The 19,605-nt window shown below is 43.6% G+C and overlaps 2 protein-coding genes and 1 non-coding gene across 5 annotated transcripts; 1 reads left to right on the top strand and 2 right to left on the bottom strand.

Annotated features, from left to right (window-relative positions):
* Positions 1 to 770: 770 nt before the first annotated feature.
* TRIM21 (tripartite motif containing 21) lies at positions 771 to 13,750 on the top strand. 3 transcript variants are annotated; one of them, XM_060399396.1, is made up of 8 exons: positions 771 to 826; positions 1,511 to 1,642; positions 2,139 to 2,582; positions 3,075 to 3,170; positions 4,427 to 4,657; positions 9,615 to 9,637; positions 10,878 to 10,978; positions 11,274 to 13,750. In XM_060399396.1, the coding sequence occupies exons 3-8, from the start codon at positions 2,175 to 2,177 to the stop codon at positions 11,810 to 11,812; spliced, it is 1,398 nt and encodes a 465-aa protein (XP_060255379.1). In that variant the 5' UTR covers positions 771 to 826; positions 1,511 to 1,642; positions 2,139 to 2,174; the 3' UTR covers positions 11,813 to 13,750. The 3 variants fall into 3 exon arrangements, with proteins under 3 accessions (XP_060255379.1, XP_060255380.1, XP_004016313.2); XM_060399397.1 differs by lacking the exon at positions 1,511 to 1,642 and having other exon boundaries at positions 771 to 1,473; XM_004016264.5 differs by lacking the exon at positions 1,511 to 1,642.
* On the bottom strand, positions 12,317 to 12,388 carry TRNAC-ACA (transfer RNA cysteine (anticodon ACA)). Its single transcript has one exon. It is a non-coding gene; the product is annotated as a tRNA-Cys (tRNA).
* A 3,528-nt stretch (positions 13,751 to 17,278) lies between the features above and the next one.
* LOC101121883 (olfactory receptor 52B4-like) lies at positions 17,279 to 18,229 on the bottom strand. The gene has a single exon (XM_012095958.2). It carries the CDS (start codon positions 18,227 to 18,229, stop codon positions 17,279 to 17,281), a length of 951 nt encoding a protein of 316 aa, XP_011951348.1.
* Positions 18,230 to 19,605: the final 1,376 nt, after the last annotated feature.

A 19,605-nucleotide genomic window follows, 5' to 3' on the forward strand; every position in this document is an offset into this window, starting at 1 on the left:
GTGTCCGACCCTCAGCGACCCCATGGACTGCAGCCTTCCAGATTCCTCTGTCCCTCGTATTTTCCAGGCAAGAGTCCTGGAGTGGGGTGCCCTTGCCTTCTCCGTTCTTGTGCTTAGTGGCTCAGTTGTGTCCGACCCTTTGAGACTCCATGGACTGTGGTGAAGTATACAACTGTGAACGTATTTAATGCCACTGAACTACACACTTGAAAACGGTTAAGATGGTAAATGTTATACGTACTTCACCATAATTTAAAATAATAATAAAACAACCTGAGAAAGTCCCTGGCTCAAGGATAAGTACACAGTTGTTGCCTCAATAAATGTCAAGTCCCTTCTTACCACTCACTGGTGTGATAATGCGCTGAGGTACTGTGGAATAAATTGCTCTCCCCCTGATGTTAAAAGAATATCAAGTCTCCTGAAAAGGAATTGTTTTTGGAAATAGGGAACAGAAGATGGCCTTTAGAGGAGACCTCCAGGCACCCCTGTCCATCCAAACCTCCTTTAAAGCAGCTCCCACACGAGGGCACAGCACGTAGGCCTGCATGGCTCCTCCACGCAGCAGATACGATGCTTCACTCTATTACACAATGAGGACACGGGAGGGAACGCAAAGCAAGGACTAAAGGCTGCGGAGCTTTCGCTCGCCCCAGCCTCCCAGAAGCTCCAGACTCTGGCGGCACCTCAACCCCTCCGCCTTCCTCCTCCCTTGGCCCCGCCCACTCTCCTCCCGCTCTGCCCGCCTCCCTTTCAGATTTGCGGTGGACAAGGAATCGAAAGTGAAATAAGGAAACGGCTGCCATCCACTGCGTCTCTTGAAAAGGTGAGTGAACTTGGCTAGACCGAGGTACCCCAGCTCTCCCTAGGGGACCTCTCTCCCCTGCCCCAGGTCTGAAGTGCCTCATCCAAGCCGTCCCCACCCCTAGAGATTTCGATCTCAGGTTTTCTTTCGCAACAGGTCTCCCTCAACCTTAACCCAGCAGTTTTTCCCCTGCAGCCTGGGAGGAGGCTGGGCTGTAAACCTGACTGGGATGTCCCCTGGAAGGAGCTCGGATTGCTCTGCTTCCGCCGGCACCTGAGCTGGGAAGAAAAACCAGGGAAACTGGGAGAACCAGGATGGCAACCTAGCTCAGGGGTGGTCCGGGAGCCCGGTGTGGGGGTAGGTCCGCGATCCCTGAGACTGCTGTCCCCAAAAGGCTCCCTCTGGAGGTGAGAGAGACAGGGTTGCTTAGGATATTAGAAAACTATGGGTCTGCGCCCTAGAAGAAACAAAGGCGGGGCCAGGTTCAGGGTAGCTGAGAGAAGAGCCCAGGAAGTTCTTAATAAACCTCACGCTTCTGTGTGTATGCACATACATATATACACACATATACATATGCGTGTGTGTGTGTGCTCAGTCGTGTCTGACTCTTTGCGACCCCATGGACTGTATGTAGGCCGCCAGGCTCCTCTGTCCACGGGATTTCCCAGGTAAGATACTGAAGTGGGTTGCCATTTCCTTCCCCAGGGGATCTTCCCAACTCAGGGATCAAACCTGCTGTCTCCTGTGTCTCCTGCATTAGCAGGTGGATTCTTTGCCACTTGCACCACCTAGGAAGCCCATGTACTTACGGATATACGTGTATCCTTATGAAAATATGTAAGCATAAATATAAATATTCTTATATATATTCATGTTACCGATGATTAGATAGATACCAATAACTCCTGCCTATTGCAAAGATTAATGAGAATGTATGTGAAGCATGTAGCACCTGGCACATGGAACGAGCACAGTCAATGGTCGCTACTGTTAAGATTAGCTTCTCAACAGAGTAGAAAACCAGTGGCCTGAGGCAGAAGATCAATAGGTAAAGCCTGGACTCTGAGCGGTTAAGCAGAGATGAACATGATGAAAGTCGAATTGTAAGCAGCTGTCTCTCAGGTTCTCAACAATATTTGCTATCTCTTGGGGACTCAGTGTCCCCTTCTGTCTGACTGGATCAGTGACCCAGACTATGGAAGAGGAGCACTATTCAGGTTGAGGTCCTTGTCTTTTCTTGTTTTCACTCCCTCCAGTTCACCCTCTCTCGTGGTTCCCTTTTCTTACCTGGCTCTTCTCTTCCGTCCCTTTCCTCTTCTCCCCTCACCGCAAGATCTCCCCAGCACTACCGAAGAGGAGCATCACCCCAATGGCTTCAGCCGTACCCTTGACAATGATGTGGGAGGAGGTCACGTGCTCTATCTGCCTGGATCCCATGGTGGAGCCTATGAGCATTGAATGTGGTCATAGCTTCTGCCAGGAGTGCATCTCTGAGGTCGGGAAAGAAGGAGGTAGCGTCTGTCCTGTGTGCCGGCGCCACTTCCTGCTCCAGAATCTCCGGCCCAATCGACAGGTAGCCAACATGGTGGACAACCTTAGGAAAATCAGCCAGGGTGCCAAGGAGGGCCCACACGGGGAGCTGTGTGTGGTGCACAGAGAGAAAATTCACCTCTTCTGTGAGGCAGATGGGAAGGCCCTTTGCTGGGTGTGTTCCCAGTCCCAGAAACACCGTGATCATCCCATGGTCCCTATTGAGGAGGCTGCTCAGGAGTACCAGGTGAGTCCTCAGCACAGAGGCAGGAACAGGTAAAAAGGAGATGGGGCCCTGTTGATGGCTTTGTTCCCCAGAGCTGGAAATGGGAGAGAGTTACCTGTGGGGCTGGGGAAAGAATAGGGGTCTCCTGCCTTCTATGTCTTATTTAAGGGGGAAATGGCAAGCTCAGCACAGTTTTCTCATTCTCACAGAGCAGGGATGTGCTATGGGAAAATGCTTCAAGAATCTTCTTCCCTTGTGGCCTCCTGCTTAATTAGGAACAAGCAGTGCCCCCACCCTTTGTACACCAACCGTGTGGCCCTATTTTGTAAGAAATATCAGGCTTTTTCCAAAACCTTCCCATCCACAGAGTTCCTACCCCAAACAGACTCTAGTCCTTCCTTGTCCTCTGCACTCAGCCTCTTCTAAGAACCAGTATGATCTTCCCCCCACTTCACACCACTGCACCCTACTTCTTGACCTGACTGGGTATCATCTTGCTTTCGTTCTCTGCAGGAAAAGCTTCAGGTGGCACTAAAGAAACTAAGAGATAAGCAGGAGATGGCTGAGAAGCTGGAATTGGACATTGCAATGAAGAAAGCATCCTTTAAGGCAAGAGTCATATCCTGAAGGGAATCTTAGATCTGAAGCCTGGGGAGGGTCCAGCTATGCCAGTCCCTATATCTCACTCCCCAAGAACCAGCTGCCCCATAGGTCTCTTGATGGAGGGGATTAAAAGAGTGTGGAGATCAAAAAGAGCTCCCAGTCAGATGGAGAGAGAGTCTTAGGAAAAGGTGCTGAGGGACAAGATATATTCTAATGCTCCTGCTTCTTGAGCCCAGTCTCTGGAGATGACAGCCCAGTCTCTGGAGATGGCCTCAGAGTTTGGGACAGGGGAATGCCAGGAGAGATGCCCAATGTCAAGAAATGACAAGTTGTCAAGAAATGACAGTGACTATGAGAACCAGATTTAAGTGAACCATAAAGGCCTAAGATGGGCTTCCCTAGTGGCTCAGATGGTAAAGAATCTGCCTGCAGTATTGGAGACCTGGGTTCAGTCCCTGGATTGGGAAGATCCCCTGAAGAAGGGAATGGCTACCCACTCCAGTATTCTTGCCTGGAGAATCCCATGGACAAAGGAGCCTGGCGGGCTACAGCCCATAGATTCACAGAGTCGGACATGACTGAGCAACTAACGCTTTCACTTTCAAAGGCCTAGGACAGGAAAGCCAGTCTGACCGGGTAGTTACTTGACCATGTCCAGCTCACTGGTCCAAAATGTAATGGAGAGCTACAGCTTGTTCCACCCCAGGGATTAGCAGGTGGGGTGGGCCAGGGACTAGAAAGGAGCAGAAGGAGCTCATGGCCAAGAGATCCCAGAAGAGGTAGACTTGAGACCCAGGAAGGGTAAGGCAGGCTGTGGTGGTATTGAGTGACCCTCCAGTTAGAAGCAGAAGAGGGCAACCATAGACTATCTCAAAGACTCCTTTTTCCCAAACTTAGGAACCAGGTTATGAGCCTGGCTTTGCAGGTTTGTTGGAGTAGGGCCAGGTGTTACTCGTTCAGTTACTAAGATATGAAGACAAAGGGACACATTGGGGGAGCAGGGGTGACTTGAAGGAGGTTGAGGAAATCTCTGATACCACAGGCTGATGCAGCTGTGATAGGTGCACCTCCCCACCGCACCCCACCAGTCCCATTCCCCTCAGGCCCAGAAGCCTCACCCACCTTCCTTCCCAGCAAAATTGGGTGTGTGTGTATTCCCAGACAGAGCCAGAGTGGAGTAGGAGTAGATATGGATACTTCCATTCCCAAATCTTAGGGAATTATGATTAAAAACCACTTCTTTCTTTCCATTGACACCAAAGGGGAAGGTAGAGGCGCAGAAATTAAGAATTCATGAAGAGTTTATAAGGCAGAAAAACTTCCTGGCCGAAGAGGAGCAGAAGCAACTGCAGAAACTAGAGGAGGAGGAGAGGCAACAGCTGAGAACACTGGGGGACACAGAGGCCAGGCTGGCACAGCAGATCCAGGCCCTGCAGGAACTGATCGCAGAGGTAGAGAGGAGGAGGCGGGGCTCAGCGCTGGAGCTGCTACAGGTAAGGCCTGAGGACAGCTCCCCTCTGAGATCCAGGGAGTAACTGAAAAAACCCAGAGCGCCTCGGGGCTACCTTCAGGGAATGCAGAACCTTGGTCCCTGGCATTTTCTTAAATAAACTGGAATTCAGACCTATGAGTGGTTTGCATTCAAGGCCTGGAAAGGTACAAATTAGAAAGGAAAATTCCATGCAGCAATGAAAAGAAATGGACATCTCTAGTAAGTGTCTGTTCTAACACACAATCAGATTCGTAATCTTGAGAACATACCCTAATCTTACTGAGGATCAGGTTTCTCCTATGTTAAATGGATATTATAATATTACATATCTCAGGGCCCCAACCTTGCCACCAATTCCTTCCATAACTCTAAATTAAGTCATTTTCTTTTCCTAGACCTAATTTCTCCATTTGTAAACAAGGCAGCAGGGAATAAGCTAAATGACAAGGAGTTCCCCGGGCTTTAGTTAGAAATGTAACATGTTTACACTTCTATGAGCTATATATGTATAACTGTATCACTCTGCCATATACCTGAAACGTTGTCAATCAATTGTATTTCAATTTTATAAAAAGAAAAAAAAAGAGACAGAGAACACAAGGGATCTGTTCTTGGGAGAACCACATGGGGTCTACTTGATTTCAGTACATAAATATAAAATGCTTAGAACAGTGCCTGGCACACAGTATATGGTTGCATAAATATTATTTAATTTTATTATCATTTATGTTATAAAAAACCTACTGAATACCTGCCTCTGAGGAGGCCTTACAAATAGCTGAGAAAAGAAGAGACGCGAAAGGCAAAGGAGAAAAGGAACAAAGTTCCAAAGAATAGCAAGGGAAGAGAGATAAGAAATAAGAGATAAGAAAGCTTTCCTCAGTGATCAATGCAAAGAAATGGAGGAAAACAATAAAACTGGAAAGACTAGAGATCTCTTCGAGAAAATTAGAGATACCAAGGGAACATTTCATGCAAAGTGAAAGTAAGTGAAAGTGAAAGTCGCTCAGTCGTGCCCAACTCTTTGCAACCCCGTGGACTATTCAGTCCGTGGAATTCTCCAGGCCAGAATACTGGAGTGGGTAGCCTTTCATTTCTCCAGGGGATCTTCCCAACCCAGGGATAGAACCCAGGTCTCCCACATTGCAGGTGGATTCTTTACCAGCTGAGCTACAAGGGAAGCCCAAGATGGGCACAATAAAGAACAGAAACAGTATGGACCTAACAGAAGCAGAAGATAGTAAAAAGAGGTGGCAACAATACACAGAACTATGCAAAAAAGATCTTTATGACCCTGATAACCACAACAGTGTGATCACTCACCTAGAGCCAGACACCCTGGAATGTGAAGTCAAGTGGGCCTTACGAAGCATCACTATGAACAAAGCTAGTGGAGGTGATGGCATTCCAGTTGAGCTATTTCAAATCCTAAAAGATGATGCTGTGAAAATGGTTTACTCAATATGCCAGCAAATTTGGAAAACTCAGCAGTGGCCACAGGACTGCAAAAGGTCAGTTTTCGTTCCAATCCCTGAGAAAGGCAATGCCAAAGAATGCTAAAACTACCACACAATCACACGCATCTCACACACTAGCAAAGTAATGCTTAAAATTCTCCAAGCCAGGCTTCAACAGTACATGAACTATGAACTTCCAGATGTTCAAGCTGGATTTAGAAAAGGCATAGGAACCAGAGGTCAAATTGCCATCATCCATTGGATCATCAAAAAAGCAAGAGAGTTCCAGAAAAACATCTACCTCTGCTGTATTGACTACAGCAAAGCCTTTGACTGTGTAAATCACAACAAACTGTGGAAAATTCTGAAAGAGATGGGAATACAGACCACTTGACCTGCCTCCTGAGAAATGTGTATGCAGGTCAAGAAGCAACAGTTAGAACTGGACATGGGACAACAAACTGGTTCCAAATCAGGAAAGGAGTATGTCAAGGCTGTATATTGTCACCCTGCTTATTTAACTTATATGCAGAGTACAACATTCAAAATGCTGGGCTGGATGTAGCACAAGCTGGAATCAAGATTGCCAGGAAAAAATATCAATAACCTCAGATCCATAGATGATACCACCCTTATAGCAGAATGTGAAGAAGAACTCAAAAGCCTCTTGATGAAAGTGAAAGAGGAGAGTGAAAAAGTAGATTTCAAGCTCAACATTCAGAAAACTAAGACCATGGCATCCGGTCCCAACACTTCATGGCAAATAGATGGGGAAACAGTGGAAACAGTGGCTGACTTTATTTTGGGGGGCTCCAAAATCACTGCAGATGGTGACTGCAGCCGTGAAATTAAAAGATGCTTGCCTCTTGAAAGAAAAGTTATGACCAACCTAGGCAGCGTATTAAAAAGCAGAGACATTACTTTGCCAACAAAGGTCTGTCTAGTCAAAGCTATGGTTTTTCCAGTAGTCATGTATGGATGTGAGAGCTGGACTATAAAGAAAGCTGAGTGCTGAAGAATTGATGCTTTTGAACTGCAGTGTTGAAGAACACTCTTGAGAGTCCCTTGGAGTGCAAGGAGATCCAACCAGCCAATCCTAAAGGAAATCAATCCTGAATATTCATTGGAAGGACTGATGCTGAAGCTGAAACCCCAATACTTTCACCATCTGATACGAAGAACTGACTCATTTGAAAAGACCCTGATGCTGGGAAAGACTGAAGGCAGGAGGAGAAGGGGATGACAGAGGATGAGATGGTTAGATGGCATCACTGACTCAATGGACCTGAGTTTGAGAAATCTCTGGGAGTTGATGGTGGACAGGAAAGCCTGGCATGCTGCAGTCCATGGGCTCCTAAAGAGTCAGACACGACTGAGTGACTGAACTGACTGACTGACTGACCTACTGAACATAAAAACAGTCGATTGGAAATGACAAAATAAAGCTAAAAGTAAAATAACTGAGAAAATAAAATTAAACCTTGTGCACATTATTTTGCTCTCCCAGGAAAATAAGGACAAAGAAATGAGAATTTTAGAGAAATATTAAAATATGACTTTGTTTCTCCCTTATTTGGCCTCAGCCAGTGTTCTCATTTGGTAATACAGCTTTGAAGTATATGGTCATTGCACAGGTTATTGAGTTATATAGCCATCCTTGCCACTTTGGTTTTTCTATGCCTGTTTACTAATCTTTAAATGGAATATAAATAACAGTACTTAACTAATAGGAGTTTATAAATAATTAAACAAGTTATACCAAAAAAAAAAATCGTTCTAAGCAATAGTAGCCATGTGTTGTTACTGCTACTTTTCCTAATTTTTGTTTTTTGTTGTTCAGTCACTAAGTTGTATCCAATTCTTAACAGTTCCATGGACTGCAGCACACCAGGCTTCCCAAAGTTTGCTCAAATTCATATCCATTGAGTCAGCAATACTATCTAACCATCTCATCCCCTGCATCCCTCTTCTCCTTTTGCCTCCAATCTTTCCTAGCATCAGGGTCTTTTCCAATGAATATTCAAGACTGATTTCCTTTCTGATTTGATCTCCTTGCAGTCCAAGGGACTCTGAAGTCTTCTTCAGCAACACAATTCTAATTTATTTCATAATACTATAAATAACTGAAAATTCTTAAATAGCACATATAATTGTTAGCATTCAGTCCCTCATGACAATGCAATGAGGTGGATGCTACTATTATTACCCCTGTTTCATAGATGAGAGAACTTAAGGTGCAAAGAAGTTAAGAAATTTAGTGATAGACTGAAGCTAAGAAACTTAACCAAGTTCACCTGAATAAGAGGTATTATCACCTGAGTAAGAGGTATTAAGTACAACATACATCAATGAATTTATTTTTTAAATAGTTTGGGTTTTTTTTAAATAAATTCCCTGATGTGTGTTCTACTTAAAAATCATCTCACACCCAGCAATGATGAGCTTGCCTCACTTTGGGAAACTTTGGGCTACATGGTCTCAAAAGTCCCTCTGCTATAACATTCTGTGGTTCCTCTTTTCCCCATACCTTTTCATTGTCTCTTGGTCAGATACAGTCATGAAAAAATTTGTTTGTGCATAAAAGCCAATAAGATTGATTTGACTTGGCAGCTCTCTTCTTCCCATGATCCAAATCTTCTACCCTTCTCTGAGTAGAGCTCTCTGAGGCACTTTTGACAGGGCCTAGTAGCCTGCCAGTGCCTGGATAAGGACCCTAGGCCCTGCTACAGAACATTCTCAGATGCTTTGGTTTCACATACGTGACAGGGACAACATTAACCATAGCATAGGATGGCACTTTAAGCCCTTCCTTCCCAGCACTGCAAGTCCACAAATGAGAGCAGTTTCTGTGCATTCCGTGTGTCCTGGCTGGGCCATTCTTTCTCTGTGACTGGGTCTGGGCCTCAGCCAGGCAGAGCTATTTGCTCCTTTCTTCTCCCCCACCAAGAATCTGATCTTGTAAATTTGTTTTCTGAATCAGATTTTTGTAAGCTACTCTTCCTTCCCCTCTCGGAGAAGGCATTGGCACCCCACTCCAGTACTCTTGCCTGGAAAATCCCATAGGCGGAGGAGCCTGGTAGGCTGCAGTCCATGGGGTCGCTAAGAGTTGGACATGACTGAGTGACTTCACGTTCAATTTTCTCTTTCATGCATTGGAGAAGGAAATGGCAACCCACTCCAGTGTTCTTGCCTGGAGAATCCCAGGGACAGGGGAGCCTGGTGGGCTGCCGTCTATGGGGTCGCACAGAGTCGGACATGACTGAAGAGACTTAGCAGCAACAGCAGCAGCTTCCTTCCCCTGATTACAGGTCACACCCATGCTGGGTTTCTGCTTCCTCATCCATTTCAAGGTGGTCAGAGGCGTTTTTCAGGCCTTGGTCCAGAGGCTTGGGGTAGAGCAGTGTTCTGTAGACCTCAGGGTGACATCGCTTTACCCACACAACTGAAATCTGTTGTAAGCTTGTGACTCCAGAACTTACTGTCTGTTTCTTGTCTCCTCAGGAGGTGAAAAGTGTCCTGGAAAGGTAAGGAAAGGTTTTCTTCATTAGAGGAGGGGGCAGTATATACCTTAAAAAAGAGCTTTAGTTAAAAAACATGAATTGAAGTCATCCCCATCCTCCTTCCTGTTCTCAAAGACCCAGTTCTCCTTAAAATATGTTCTGGTCTCAGAAAGCTAATTAATGGACATCTCAGTTGGTGAATGTCAACCCACTCCAGTATTCTTGCCTGAAGAGTCCCACGGACAGAGGAGGCTGGCAGGCGACAATCCCTGGGGTCACGAAGAGTTGGACACAACTGAGCAACTGAACACACACAGTTGGCAAGGTGCCCAAAGTAACTGGTGTGTCACATCTTCACAAAGTGAACTTACAACAGACAGGGTAGTTGAGTTTACAGCCTGCTGGGACTCTTTTAAAAAAGTATCTAACTGGTTTCAAACCTCTCCAAAAGAGCCATGGGTAAGACCCACCGCATGGGCGAAGCTCCTTGAGGTTCCTCATGGAGGTGATTCAGCTTGTATCGGATACCTTGAGTTATGAAGTGAAACAGAAGGTACTTGTGTAATGACCTAAGACCCGGAGAGACATACAGGCTGGCCAGATGATGCAGATGCTCATGTAGCCATCAAGGCTTAGATAGAAACAAAATCCTACCTACTTTTGTCCTCCATCCCCAGGGATCCTAACACAGATTGTTGTGGTTGTTGTGGTTGTTTAGTTGCTGAGTTGTGTCCAGGCTTCCCTGGTGGCTCAGATGGTAAAGAATCCGTCTGCAATGCGGGAGACCTGGGTTCTATCCCTGGGTTGGGAAGATCCCCTGGAGAAGGGAACAGCTACCCACCCCAGTAATCTTGCCTGGAGAATTCCAAGGACAGAGGAGCCTGGCAGGCTACAGTCCATGGGGTCGCAAAGAGTCGGACATGACTGGGCAGCTTTCACTTCACTGTGTCCAACTTTTGCAACCCCATGGACTGTAGCCCCAGGCTCTTCTGCCCATGGGATTTCCCACACAAGAATACTGGAATGGGTTACCATTTCCTTCTCCAGGGGATCTTTCTGACCCAAGGGATTGAACCCATGTCTCCTGCACTGGGAGGTGGATTCTTTACCAGTGCATCACCTGGGAAGCCCCCCTAACACAGGAGCTGTTTGCAAATTTGCATCAGATTACATTATCAGTCATCCACAAGGGTGGTATAACCATCGGATTTGGGCAGGATGAGGTAGGAGTTGGAGACAGGGTCTCTAATTCTTTTTCCCCCAGGAGTGAATCATGGAACCTGAAGGAGGTGGATGTCGCCTCCACAGACCTGAGGAATGTATTCTATGTGCCCGGGATTAAGAAGATGCTGAGGACGTGTGGAGGTGGGGCCAGCACCAGGGGTATGGGACTGGCTTGCCAAGGGAGTGAAGGGGATAAGGAGGGTGCCCAGTGCATCCCTGGGTTGGAGAGAGATGGCCGGTTAGAGTAGGTGGGGCAGGTGCAGAAATAGGGAAGGTGGTTCCCTCAAAGGTCATGGCAGGGGTCAGAGTTGGCTAGGAGTCATCTCCTCACACAGTGAGGCTCAGGGTCACCCCTTCATCCTCATCCCCCCACCACTGGCACAGGGTTGCTGACTCTGCACACTCTCCCAGCCTGACTGTGGCCCTCTCTCTGCAGTACACATCACCCTGGATCCACAGACAGCCAATCCATGGCTCATCCTTTCGGAGAATCGGAGACAAGTGAGGCTTGCAAACACCCGGCAGGACGTGCCTGAAAATGAGGAGAGATTTGATACTTACCCCATGGTACTGGGTGCCCAGCGCTTTGACTCCGGAAAAGTTTACTGGGAAGTAGATGTGACGGGAAAGGAAGCCTGGGACCTGGGTGTTTGTAGAGACAATGTGAGGAGGAAGGGGCAGTTTTTGCTCAACTCTGACAATGGCTTCTGGATAATCTGGCTGTGGAACAAACAAAAATATGAGGCTGGCACCTGCCCCCAGACTCCCCTCCACCTTCAGGTGCCTCCAAGCCGAATTGGGATCTTCCTAGATTATGAGGCCAGCACTGTCTCTTTCTACAACATCACTGACCATGGCTCCCTCATCTACACCTTCTCTGAATGTGCCTTTGCTGGACCTCTGCGGCCCTTCTTCAATCCTGGTTTCAATGATAGAGGAAAAAACTCAGCCCCTCTGATCCTCTGTCCACTTTAAGACCTGCTGGTAGGGATCTAGATGATTCTCTCTGGACACAAGCAACCCCTCTGTTGGTTCCACTCCTCAGCCAGTGGCCCTGTCTCATGTGCCCATGAACTGCAAACCACCTTCGTCTCTGCAGATGTATCAGGATGCCACAGGCAAACTGGCACCAAGGTCACCCACGGTCTATGTCAAATGACCTACAGCACCAGGATTCCTGCCCTATGTTGCTTTATGATTTCCTCCATGAAACAAACTACTTGCATTTGGCCCCCAAACTCATCTGGATCAACTAAAGCATGTTTCTGCCTTCATGTGACTCAAGTTTTGCTTTTTCCTCTCCATCTCTAGGCTTTTGGTCCAGTCTCTACTATGTATCTTGCAAAGTGAAAGTGAAGTCACTCAGTCGTGTCCAACTCTTTACAACCCCATGGACTGTAACCTACCAGGCTCCTCTGTCCATGGGATTTTCTAGGCAAGAGTACTGGAGTGGGTTGCCATTTCCTTCTGCAGAGGATCTTCCCAACCCAGGGATTGAACCTGGGTCTCCCGCATTGTAGGCAGACGCTTTACCATCTGAGCCACCAGGGAAGTCCCATGTATCTTGCACAGGACTTCCTAAATAAATTGGTCTCAATCTATCCCATCATTCCTATCTTGTATACCTCAAGGTTTATCTTCCCAACATGCATCTGATCAAGAGTGGCTTCACAGTGCCTATAGGAAAACAGGCATTAACTTTTAAAATAAAGGCTGAATTAAGCAGACCTTAGGTTGCTGTGTTAAATATCTAACCAGCTGTGATCCCTCATTTCCACTGTTATCTCCCAACCACATCTTGTTGATAGTGGTGTTGGTTAAAGAACGTATCAACATAAATGGCCAGTGTGATAGTTTTTTGATAGACCAACTTGCCTAGGCTATAAGCCCCCAGGTTTTCAATCAAACACTAATCTAGATTGTTGCTATGAAGGTATTTTTGTAGATGTCATCAAAGTCCATAATGATTTGATTTTAAATAAGGGAGGTTGTCCTAGATAAGGTGGGTGGGCCTAATGTTCAATCAGGTGGAAGTCTAAGGGTGGATCTGAGACTCCTGTGAAGAAGATAGTCCACTTGTGAATAGCAGCTTCAACTCATGCCCAAGAGTCTGAACTTCACCTTCCTGGATAATCTGCCCTGTGGATTTTATGACTTGTCTTGCCAGCCCTCCCAGATGTATAAGTGAATTTCTTACCATAAGCAAATCTCATAATATTTATTTCCTGTTCTCTACCAGTTGAATCCTAACTGGTGTGAAGGCCAGGAAGGGGGTAACAGCATCACCTGATTTCAGCACACACTTTTGTTGAATTTAAACTTTTTAAGTTGACACAATGAAGTTCTACATGTGAACATCAGCAGGCTGCCTGAGAGCCACTGTCCTTCCAGGAAATGTGATTCCTTATCTAAAATAGAATCTCAGATTGCCCTTAGCACATATGCTAAATATTTCATGAAAAACTTAGATACTACACAAAGATGTCAGTGACCTCAAAAAAAGCTGTTGTTTTTAGGTCTCTCTTAACATTGGACAGAAAGAAGGTACTTTGATGGAAAGATAGCAACAGCAGAATCCTCAGGCAAGAGACAACATCACAGAGCTAACTCAATGTAAGTTGCCAAAGGTGACCAGTGCTTTGGTTGATGCACTAGAGAGAATATGGAGAATTCAATTCATCATGAATGGGATGTGCTGGGAAAGGGTTGGATTTCTGTATATCCAACATGGGTCAAAAAGAAATATTTTTTATTAGAAGGGTAGATTATAAAATCAGCTTTTCTACTTCTCTGCTTTGCGGGGGGCCAATGTAATTGATGGTGTGTTTTTTTCCCGTTCAGTTGATATGCTGATATGAGGACACTGCCAAAATGATATAAACTTAAATAAATTTTTATTTCTCAAAATCTGAATACCTTGGCATATTGGGTTACCTTGATGTTTGCAGATATATTACACAGAGGACATACTGCCATCCCCTGCATCTCCACCAAAAAGAATTAAATAGTAGAGGTTTCATAGTATCTCAACTTTTATCCCCACCAATAATTACTAATAAGTGATCCAGGTACACTCCAGAAGAGTGTATGTAATCACACATAAGATTATGTAATCACACATAAGATTATCATACTAAGTGAAGTAAGCCAGAAAAAGACAAGTATCATATGATAACACTTATATGTGAAATCTTTAAAAAATGATATAAATGACCTTGTATATGAAACAGATGTAGAAAACAAACATGGTTATTAAAGAAGAAAAGGGGGTTGGAAGAGATAAATTAGGAGTTTAGGATTAACATATATACACTACCTTATATAAAATATATAACCGAGAACCTACTGTATAGCACAGAAAACTATATTCAATATTTTGTATTAACTTGGAAAAGAATACAAAAAAGCATAGACACATGTGCATGTATAACTGAATCACTTGGCCATTCACCTGAAACTAACACAGCACTGTAAATCAACTATGCTTCAAAAAACTTTGTTAATTCTCTTGAGAAATGAGAGATTTACCAGCACCAATTTCTAACTTTGATTAATATTATCCTTTACAATTCAAATAAGGTCTCTTGGCTTTTTGATCGCCTTTGATACCACAACTTCCTTTTGATATATTGATAGAAGAAGCAGAAATTATTATAGCAAAGTTTTAAAGATAAACAAGCTAAGACAGGAAAACATTAAAAATCTGTCCAGTGCTTACTCTTTGTCAATATTCAAGATCCTATTTATACTTTAAATTTTTGGTTCTATTACAGCCATATGATAAAACCATGGTCAAGAAATTTAAAGATTATGGTGCCCCTGACTTATTTATGAAAATATTTTATATTGAAACATTTCTTAAGATCAAATCAGCAAATTTGAAGTATATAATACCATGTTTTAAACTATAGTCACCATACTGTACATTAGATGCCCAAACTGAAAGTTTGTACCCTTCAAACAATATCTCCATTTCCCCTACCCCTATGCCTCTTGAAACCACCATTCTACTCTCTACTTCTGTGAGTTCAATTCTTTTTTGGATTATCCATATAAGAGAAATCATACTGTTTTTGTCTTTCTGTTTCTGGCTTATTTCATTTAGCATTGCATGCAGATCCTTTACCATCTGAGCCACAAGGGAAGCCCTAGTGTAAGGTACTCCAGGTTTATTCATGTTGTCAAAAGTAGCAAGATTTCCTTATTTTTATGATTGAGTAATATTCCATTGTGTGTATGTACCACATTTTTTTCTTTTTTTCTCCCAGCTTTATTAAAATATAACATTTTGTAAGTTTAAGGTGCACAATGTAATGATTTAATACACATAGCAAAATTTTTACAATAAACTTTGTTAACACATCTATCACCTCACATAGTTGCATTTGTATTAATATATGTTTGTGGTGAGAACTTTTAAAGTCTATTCTCTTAGCAACTTTCAAATATACAATGAAGTATTATTAACTATAGTCATCATGCTATATGTTATATCCTCATAAAATACTCATCTTAATACTGAAAATTTGTACCCTTGACCACTTTTACCTGTTTACCCTACCCCTAGACCCTCACCTCAGGCAACTCCCAATCTTTTCCCTGTTTCTATGAGTTTCTTTTTAATTCCACTTATAAATGAGATCATATAGTATTTAGCTTATTTCATTTAGTTCAATATTTTCAAGGTTCACCCGCGTTGTAACAGATAGCAAGGTTTCTTTCTTTTTATGGCTGGATAACATAAGTGTGTGTGTGTGTGTGTGTGTGTGTGTGTGTGTAATATTTTCTCTATCGATTCATTTTTCAATGGACATTTAGGTTGTCTCTATGCCTTAGCTATTGTAAATAATGCTTCAGTGAACATGGGGATGTATATATCTCTTTGAGATACCGATTTTATTTTCAAATACACAGAAGTGCAATTTCTGAATCATATGATAGTTAGACTTTTAATTTTTTAAGGAACATCCATACTGTTTCCATATTGGCTCCACAAATTTACATTCCCATCAATACCACACAATGGTTCCCCTTTCTCCATATCCTTGCCAGCATTTTTCATCTCTTATCTTTTTGATAATATCCATTCTAACAGGTTTGGGGTGATACCTCATTGTGGTTTTAACTCACAGTTCCCTGGTGATGTTGAGAATCTCTACATGTTCCTATTGACAGTTTGTATGTCTTCTTCAAAAAATGTCTAATCAGGTCTTTGCCTATTTTTTAGTAAGGTTATTTCTTTTTGAGTGTGTGTGTGTGTGTGTGTGTGTGTGTGTGTGTGTGTGTGTTATTTTGCTATTGAGTGTTGCTAACTGAGTTTCATTGGTTCCTTATATATTTGGATATCAGTCCCTTAGCAGATATATGGTTTGCAAATATTTTCCCCTATTTCATAGTTACCTTTTCATTTTACTGATTGTTTCCTTTGCTGTGCAGGAGCTTATGGGGTCTTCCCAGGTGGCTCAGTAGTAAAGAATTTGCCTGTCAATGCAGGAGACACAGGAGACATGGGTTTGATCCCTGGGTCAGGACTATCCCCTGGAGGAGGAAATGGCAACCCATTCCAGTATTTTTGCCTGAAAAATCCCATTGACTGAGGAACGTGGTGCACTGCAGTCCATGGGGTCACAAAGAGTCAGACACGACTGAGCACACACAGGAGCTTTTCAGTTTGATGTAGTCTGACTTCTTATTTTGTTTTTGTGATATCAAGAAAATCATTGCCAAGACCGATGCCAAGAAGTTTTTCTCCATATTTTCTTCTAAGATTTTTACAGTTTTGGGACTTAGAGTTAAGTCTTTAATTCACTTCAAGTTAACTTTTGTTTATGGTGTAAGGTAAGGGCCTAATTTCAATCTTTTGCATATGAATATCCAATTTTCCTAACACCATTTATTAAGAGATTGTCCTTTCCTCTTTGAGAATTCTTGACATCCTTGTCAAAGATTAACTGACCAATATACAAGGGTTTATTTCTGGGCTTTTTATTCTGTTCCACTGGTCCCATTTCTAATTCAGAATAAAAGTTTATTATACCTCAAATGTATATATTATTAAATGAATACATATTCTGTCTAGATGTTTTAGTAGATAAGTTTATTATAGGAAATAATTCTCATTGTTTAATATAACTTAGTTTGGTTTTTATATTTCTGTTTTTCTGGGGCCCTATGCATACACTGAGAAGTCTCTAAGGGAATAAGCTAACTTCCCTAAGGTCAAACACATCACTTTTGGAAAATCCAGTACTCAAATCTAATTTTGATCCAACAGCTCATGCTCTTTCCTAAATACTAAGGTAACATAGCATTCTATCTTTCAAAATCACAACAAATAATTTTGCTCACAGTCAACACAACCGTTACTTCATAAATCTCTACAAAGTAAGCAAAGGAACTGCAGTATCCTATGCTGATAATCATATCACCTGTCATACAAACTCAGCAGAGTTTCCACTGTGAAGACAAAGTACTAACCACACATTCTCGAATCTGCCTGGTCTTAACACCATAAATGATGGGGTTTAACATAGGAGGAGCTAACATGCAGACATTTGCCAGCAGAATGTGGATATAAGGAGGAACATGATGCCCAAACCGCTGGGCAATTATGGTAAAAATGCCAGGCAAGTAAAACATGGAAATGACACCAAGGTGGGAGCCACAGGTGCCTAGGGCCTTTTGCCGAGCTCCTCGGGAGGGAAGACGGAAGACTGCATTAAGGATGAAGATGTAGGAAACTAAGATGAGCAAGGCATCTACCACTACAGTAGAGAGAAGGACAGACAAGCCATACCAGACATTGACACGAATATCAGCACAAGCAAATTTGGCAACAGCCATGTGCTCACAGTAGGTATGTGGTAGCACGTTGCTATGGCAGAAAGGCAGTCTTTTCACCAGGAACACATCTGGAAGGATCACAGAGAAACTCCTCAGGACCACAGCCAGACCAACCCTTATGATTACTGCATGACTGAGCACTGTGGTATAGCGCAATGGGTCACAGATGGCTACATAGCGGTCAAATGCCATGGCCAACAGAATTCCTGATTCAGCAATGAAGGTGGCATGGATAAAGAAGATTTGGGTGACACAACCATCAAGGGAAATCTCTCCAGCATGGAACCAGAATATGGCCAGGGCTTTGGGCACAGTGGTAGTGGACAGGATGAGGTCCGCCACACCCAGCATGCAGAGGAAGAAGTACATGGGCTCATGGAGGCTGCGTTCAGTCATGATGATGAAGACAAGGAGGATATTCCCTAGGACAGCAACAAGGTAGGAAAGAAAAAATGGGAGGGAGATCCATGTGTGCTGGTCTTCCAAGCCAGGGATCCCCAGCAGAATGAAGAGTGAATGGCTGGGACTAGTGTGGTTGGGGGTTGCCATGCCCAGAATGAGTCATCTGGATGTTGGTGTATGGGATTTGGCAGTCATCTCTTTTCTCTTTCCAAAAAGGTGACTGGACCTGGAGTGGGGGAAATGGAAGCAGATCACTTTTCTCTGGGTAAGAAGTGGAAATGGTCCTGGTTAGAAACCAGGAAACATGGGTTAAAAGTCCTTGCCATTCTATTCAACAGCTATGTTATCTTGGTAACATTACTTCCCTGCTCTGGGTCTCTCTTTTATTTGTCACTTTAAAACTAAAGTCAGACATCAACTTGAATCCGCCATGGGTGTACACGTGTTCCCAATCCCGAAATAATAATAAATAAATAAATAAACTAAAGTCAGAGAGAATCTAGATTAGATATTTGTAAGTGAGTTCTCCCAGCTCTAGAATGCCATAGACCTTAGCATCAGGTTGTTATAAACAGTTGAGAGCTGTGAATAACCCTGCATTTTCCACCTTATCAAAATGTGATATACATCTCAAAAGGAAAATGGTAACTGAGTCCATTATCAATTTAATAAACCTTACTGAACACATACCATGGCTCCTGGAGGACCTCCCTGAGAAGAGTCAGCAATTAAACAAAATATCTATACAATACAGATAGTATAGAGGAAAAGTTAAACCCAGGAGCTGTGGAAACATGGAAAGCTTCCTAGAAGTTCAGAAAAGGATTTCTAAAGGTGCCAATCTGAGTTGAACCTTGAAAAATAAACAAGAGTTTGCCAAGTAAAGTCACGTGAGGAGGAAGAACATGAACAAAGTCACAAAGATCTGAAAGAAAAAGGAGTTTGTAGGGAAATTATAATGATTCAGGGTTACTATAGACTGGAGGACATGGCAGGAAATGATAGGAAATAATGTGAGGCAGTGAAGTAGGGGTCAACTCACTGAGGGTTCTGGGTATTGATGTAAGGAGTTTGTTTAGGCTTTATGTTGAAGCAGGAAGAACCACTGAAGGGTTTGCCGTGACATGGGTGCATGATGAAGTTTGCATTTGAGGTCACTCTCTCTCTGGCTCTGCTGTGTAGGAAAGATGTGGAAGGGAGGAGGCAGGTTGGAAAACAGGGACCAAGGACAAGGTCAACTGAGAGTATCTCTGCTCTAAGGGCTGCACGTGCATTTTCTCAATCAACATAGTAGGAAATGACTGTAGTCATTTTCCCATTTTACGGATGGAGAGCAAATAGAGCTTAGAGAGTTTTTCATCCCCCACCCCCCACCCAAGGTCACCTGGCTAGTAAATGGGGAAGCTAGGATTTGGCTACCCACGAGATGCTTTGAAAATCACACCATGTCCACCTCACTCCACCTGGGTCCCCTTCATCAGGTGATTGCGATTTCCTGGTTCCTGGTTCAAGGAAAAAAAATC

This window comes from Ovis aries, chromosome 15 (genome assembly GCF_016772045.2).
Source record: "Ovis aries strain OAR_USU_Benz2616 breed Rambouillet chromosome 15, ARS-UI_Ramb_v3.0, whole genome shotgun sequence".
In the NCBI taxonomy this organism is placed as follows: domain Eukaryota; kingdom Metazoa; phylum Chordata; class Mammalia; order Artiodactyla; family Bovidae; genus Ovis; species Ovis aries.

Excerpts from the sequence above, each read along its gene's own strand:
- TRIM21 (XM_060399397.1), top strand. The coding sequence starts at position 2,175 with ATGGCTTCAGCCGTACCCTTGACAATGATGTGGGAGGAGGTCACGTGC. Across the intron at positions 3,171-4,426 it reads TGAAGAAAGCATCCTTTAAG|GGGAAGGTAGAGGCGCAGAA; the intron begins GCAAGAGTCATA and ends TTGACACCAAAG. Across the intron at positions 10,979-11,273 it reads GATGCTGAGGACGTGTGGAG|TACACATCACCCTGGATCCA; the intron begins GTGGGGCCAGCA and ends CTCTCTCTGCAG.
- LOC101121883 (XM_012095958.2), bottom strand. The coding sequence starts at position 18,229 with ATGGCAACCCCCAACCACACTAGTCCCAGCCATTCACTCTTCATTCTG.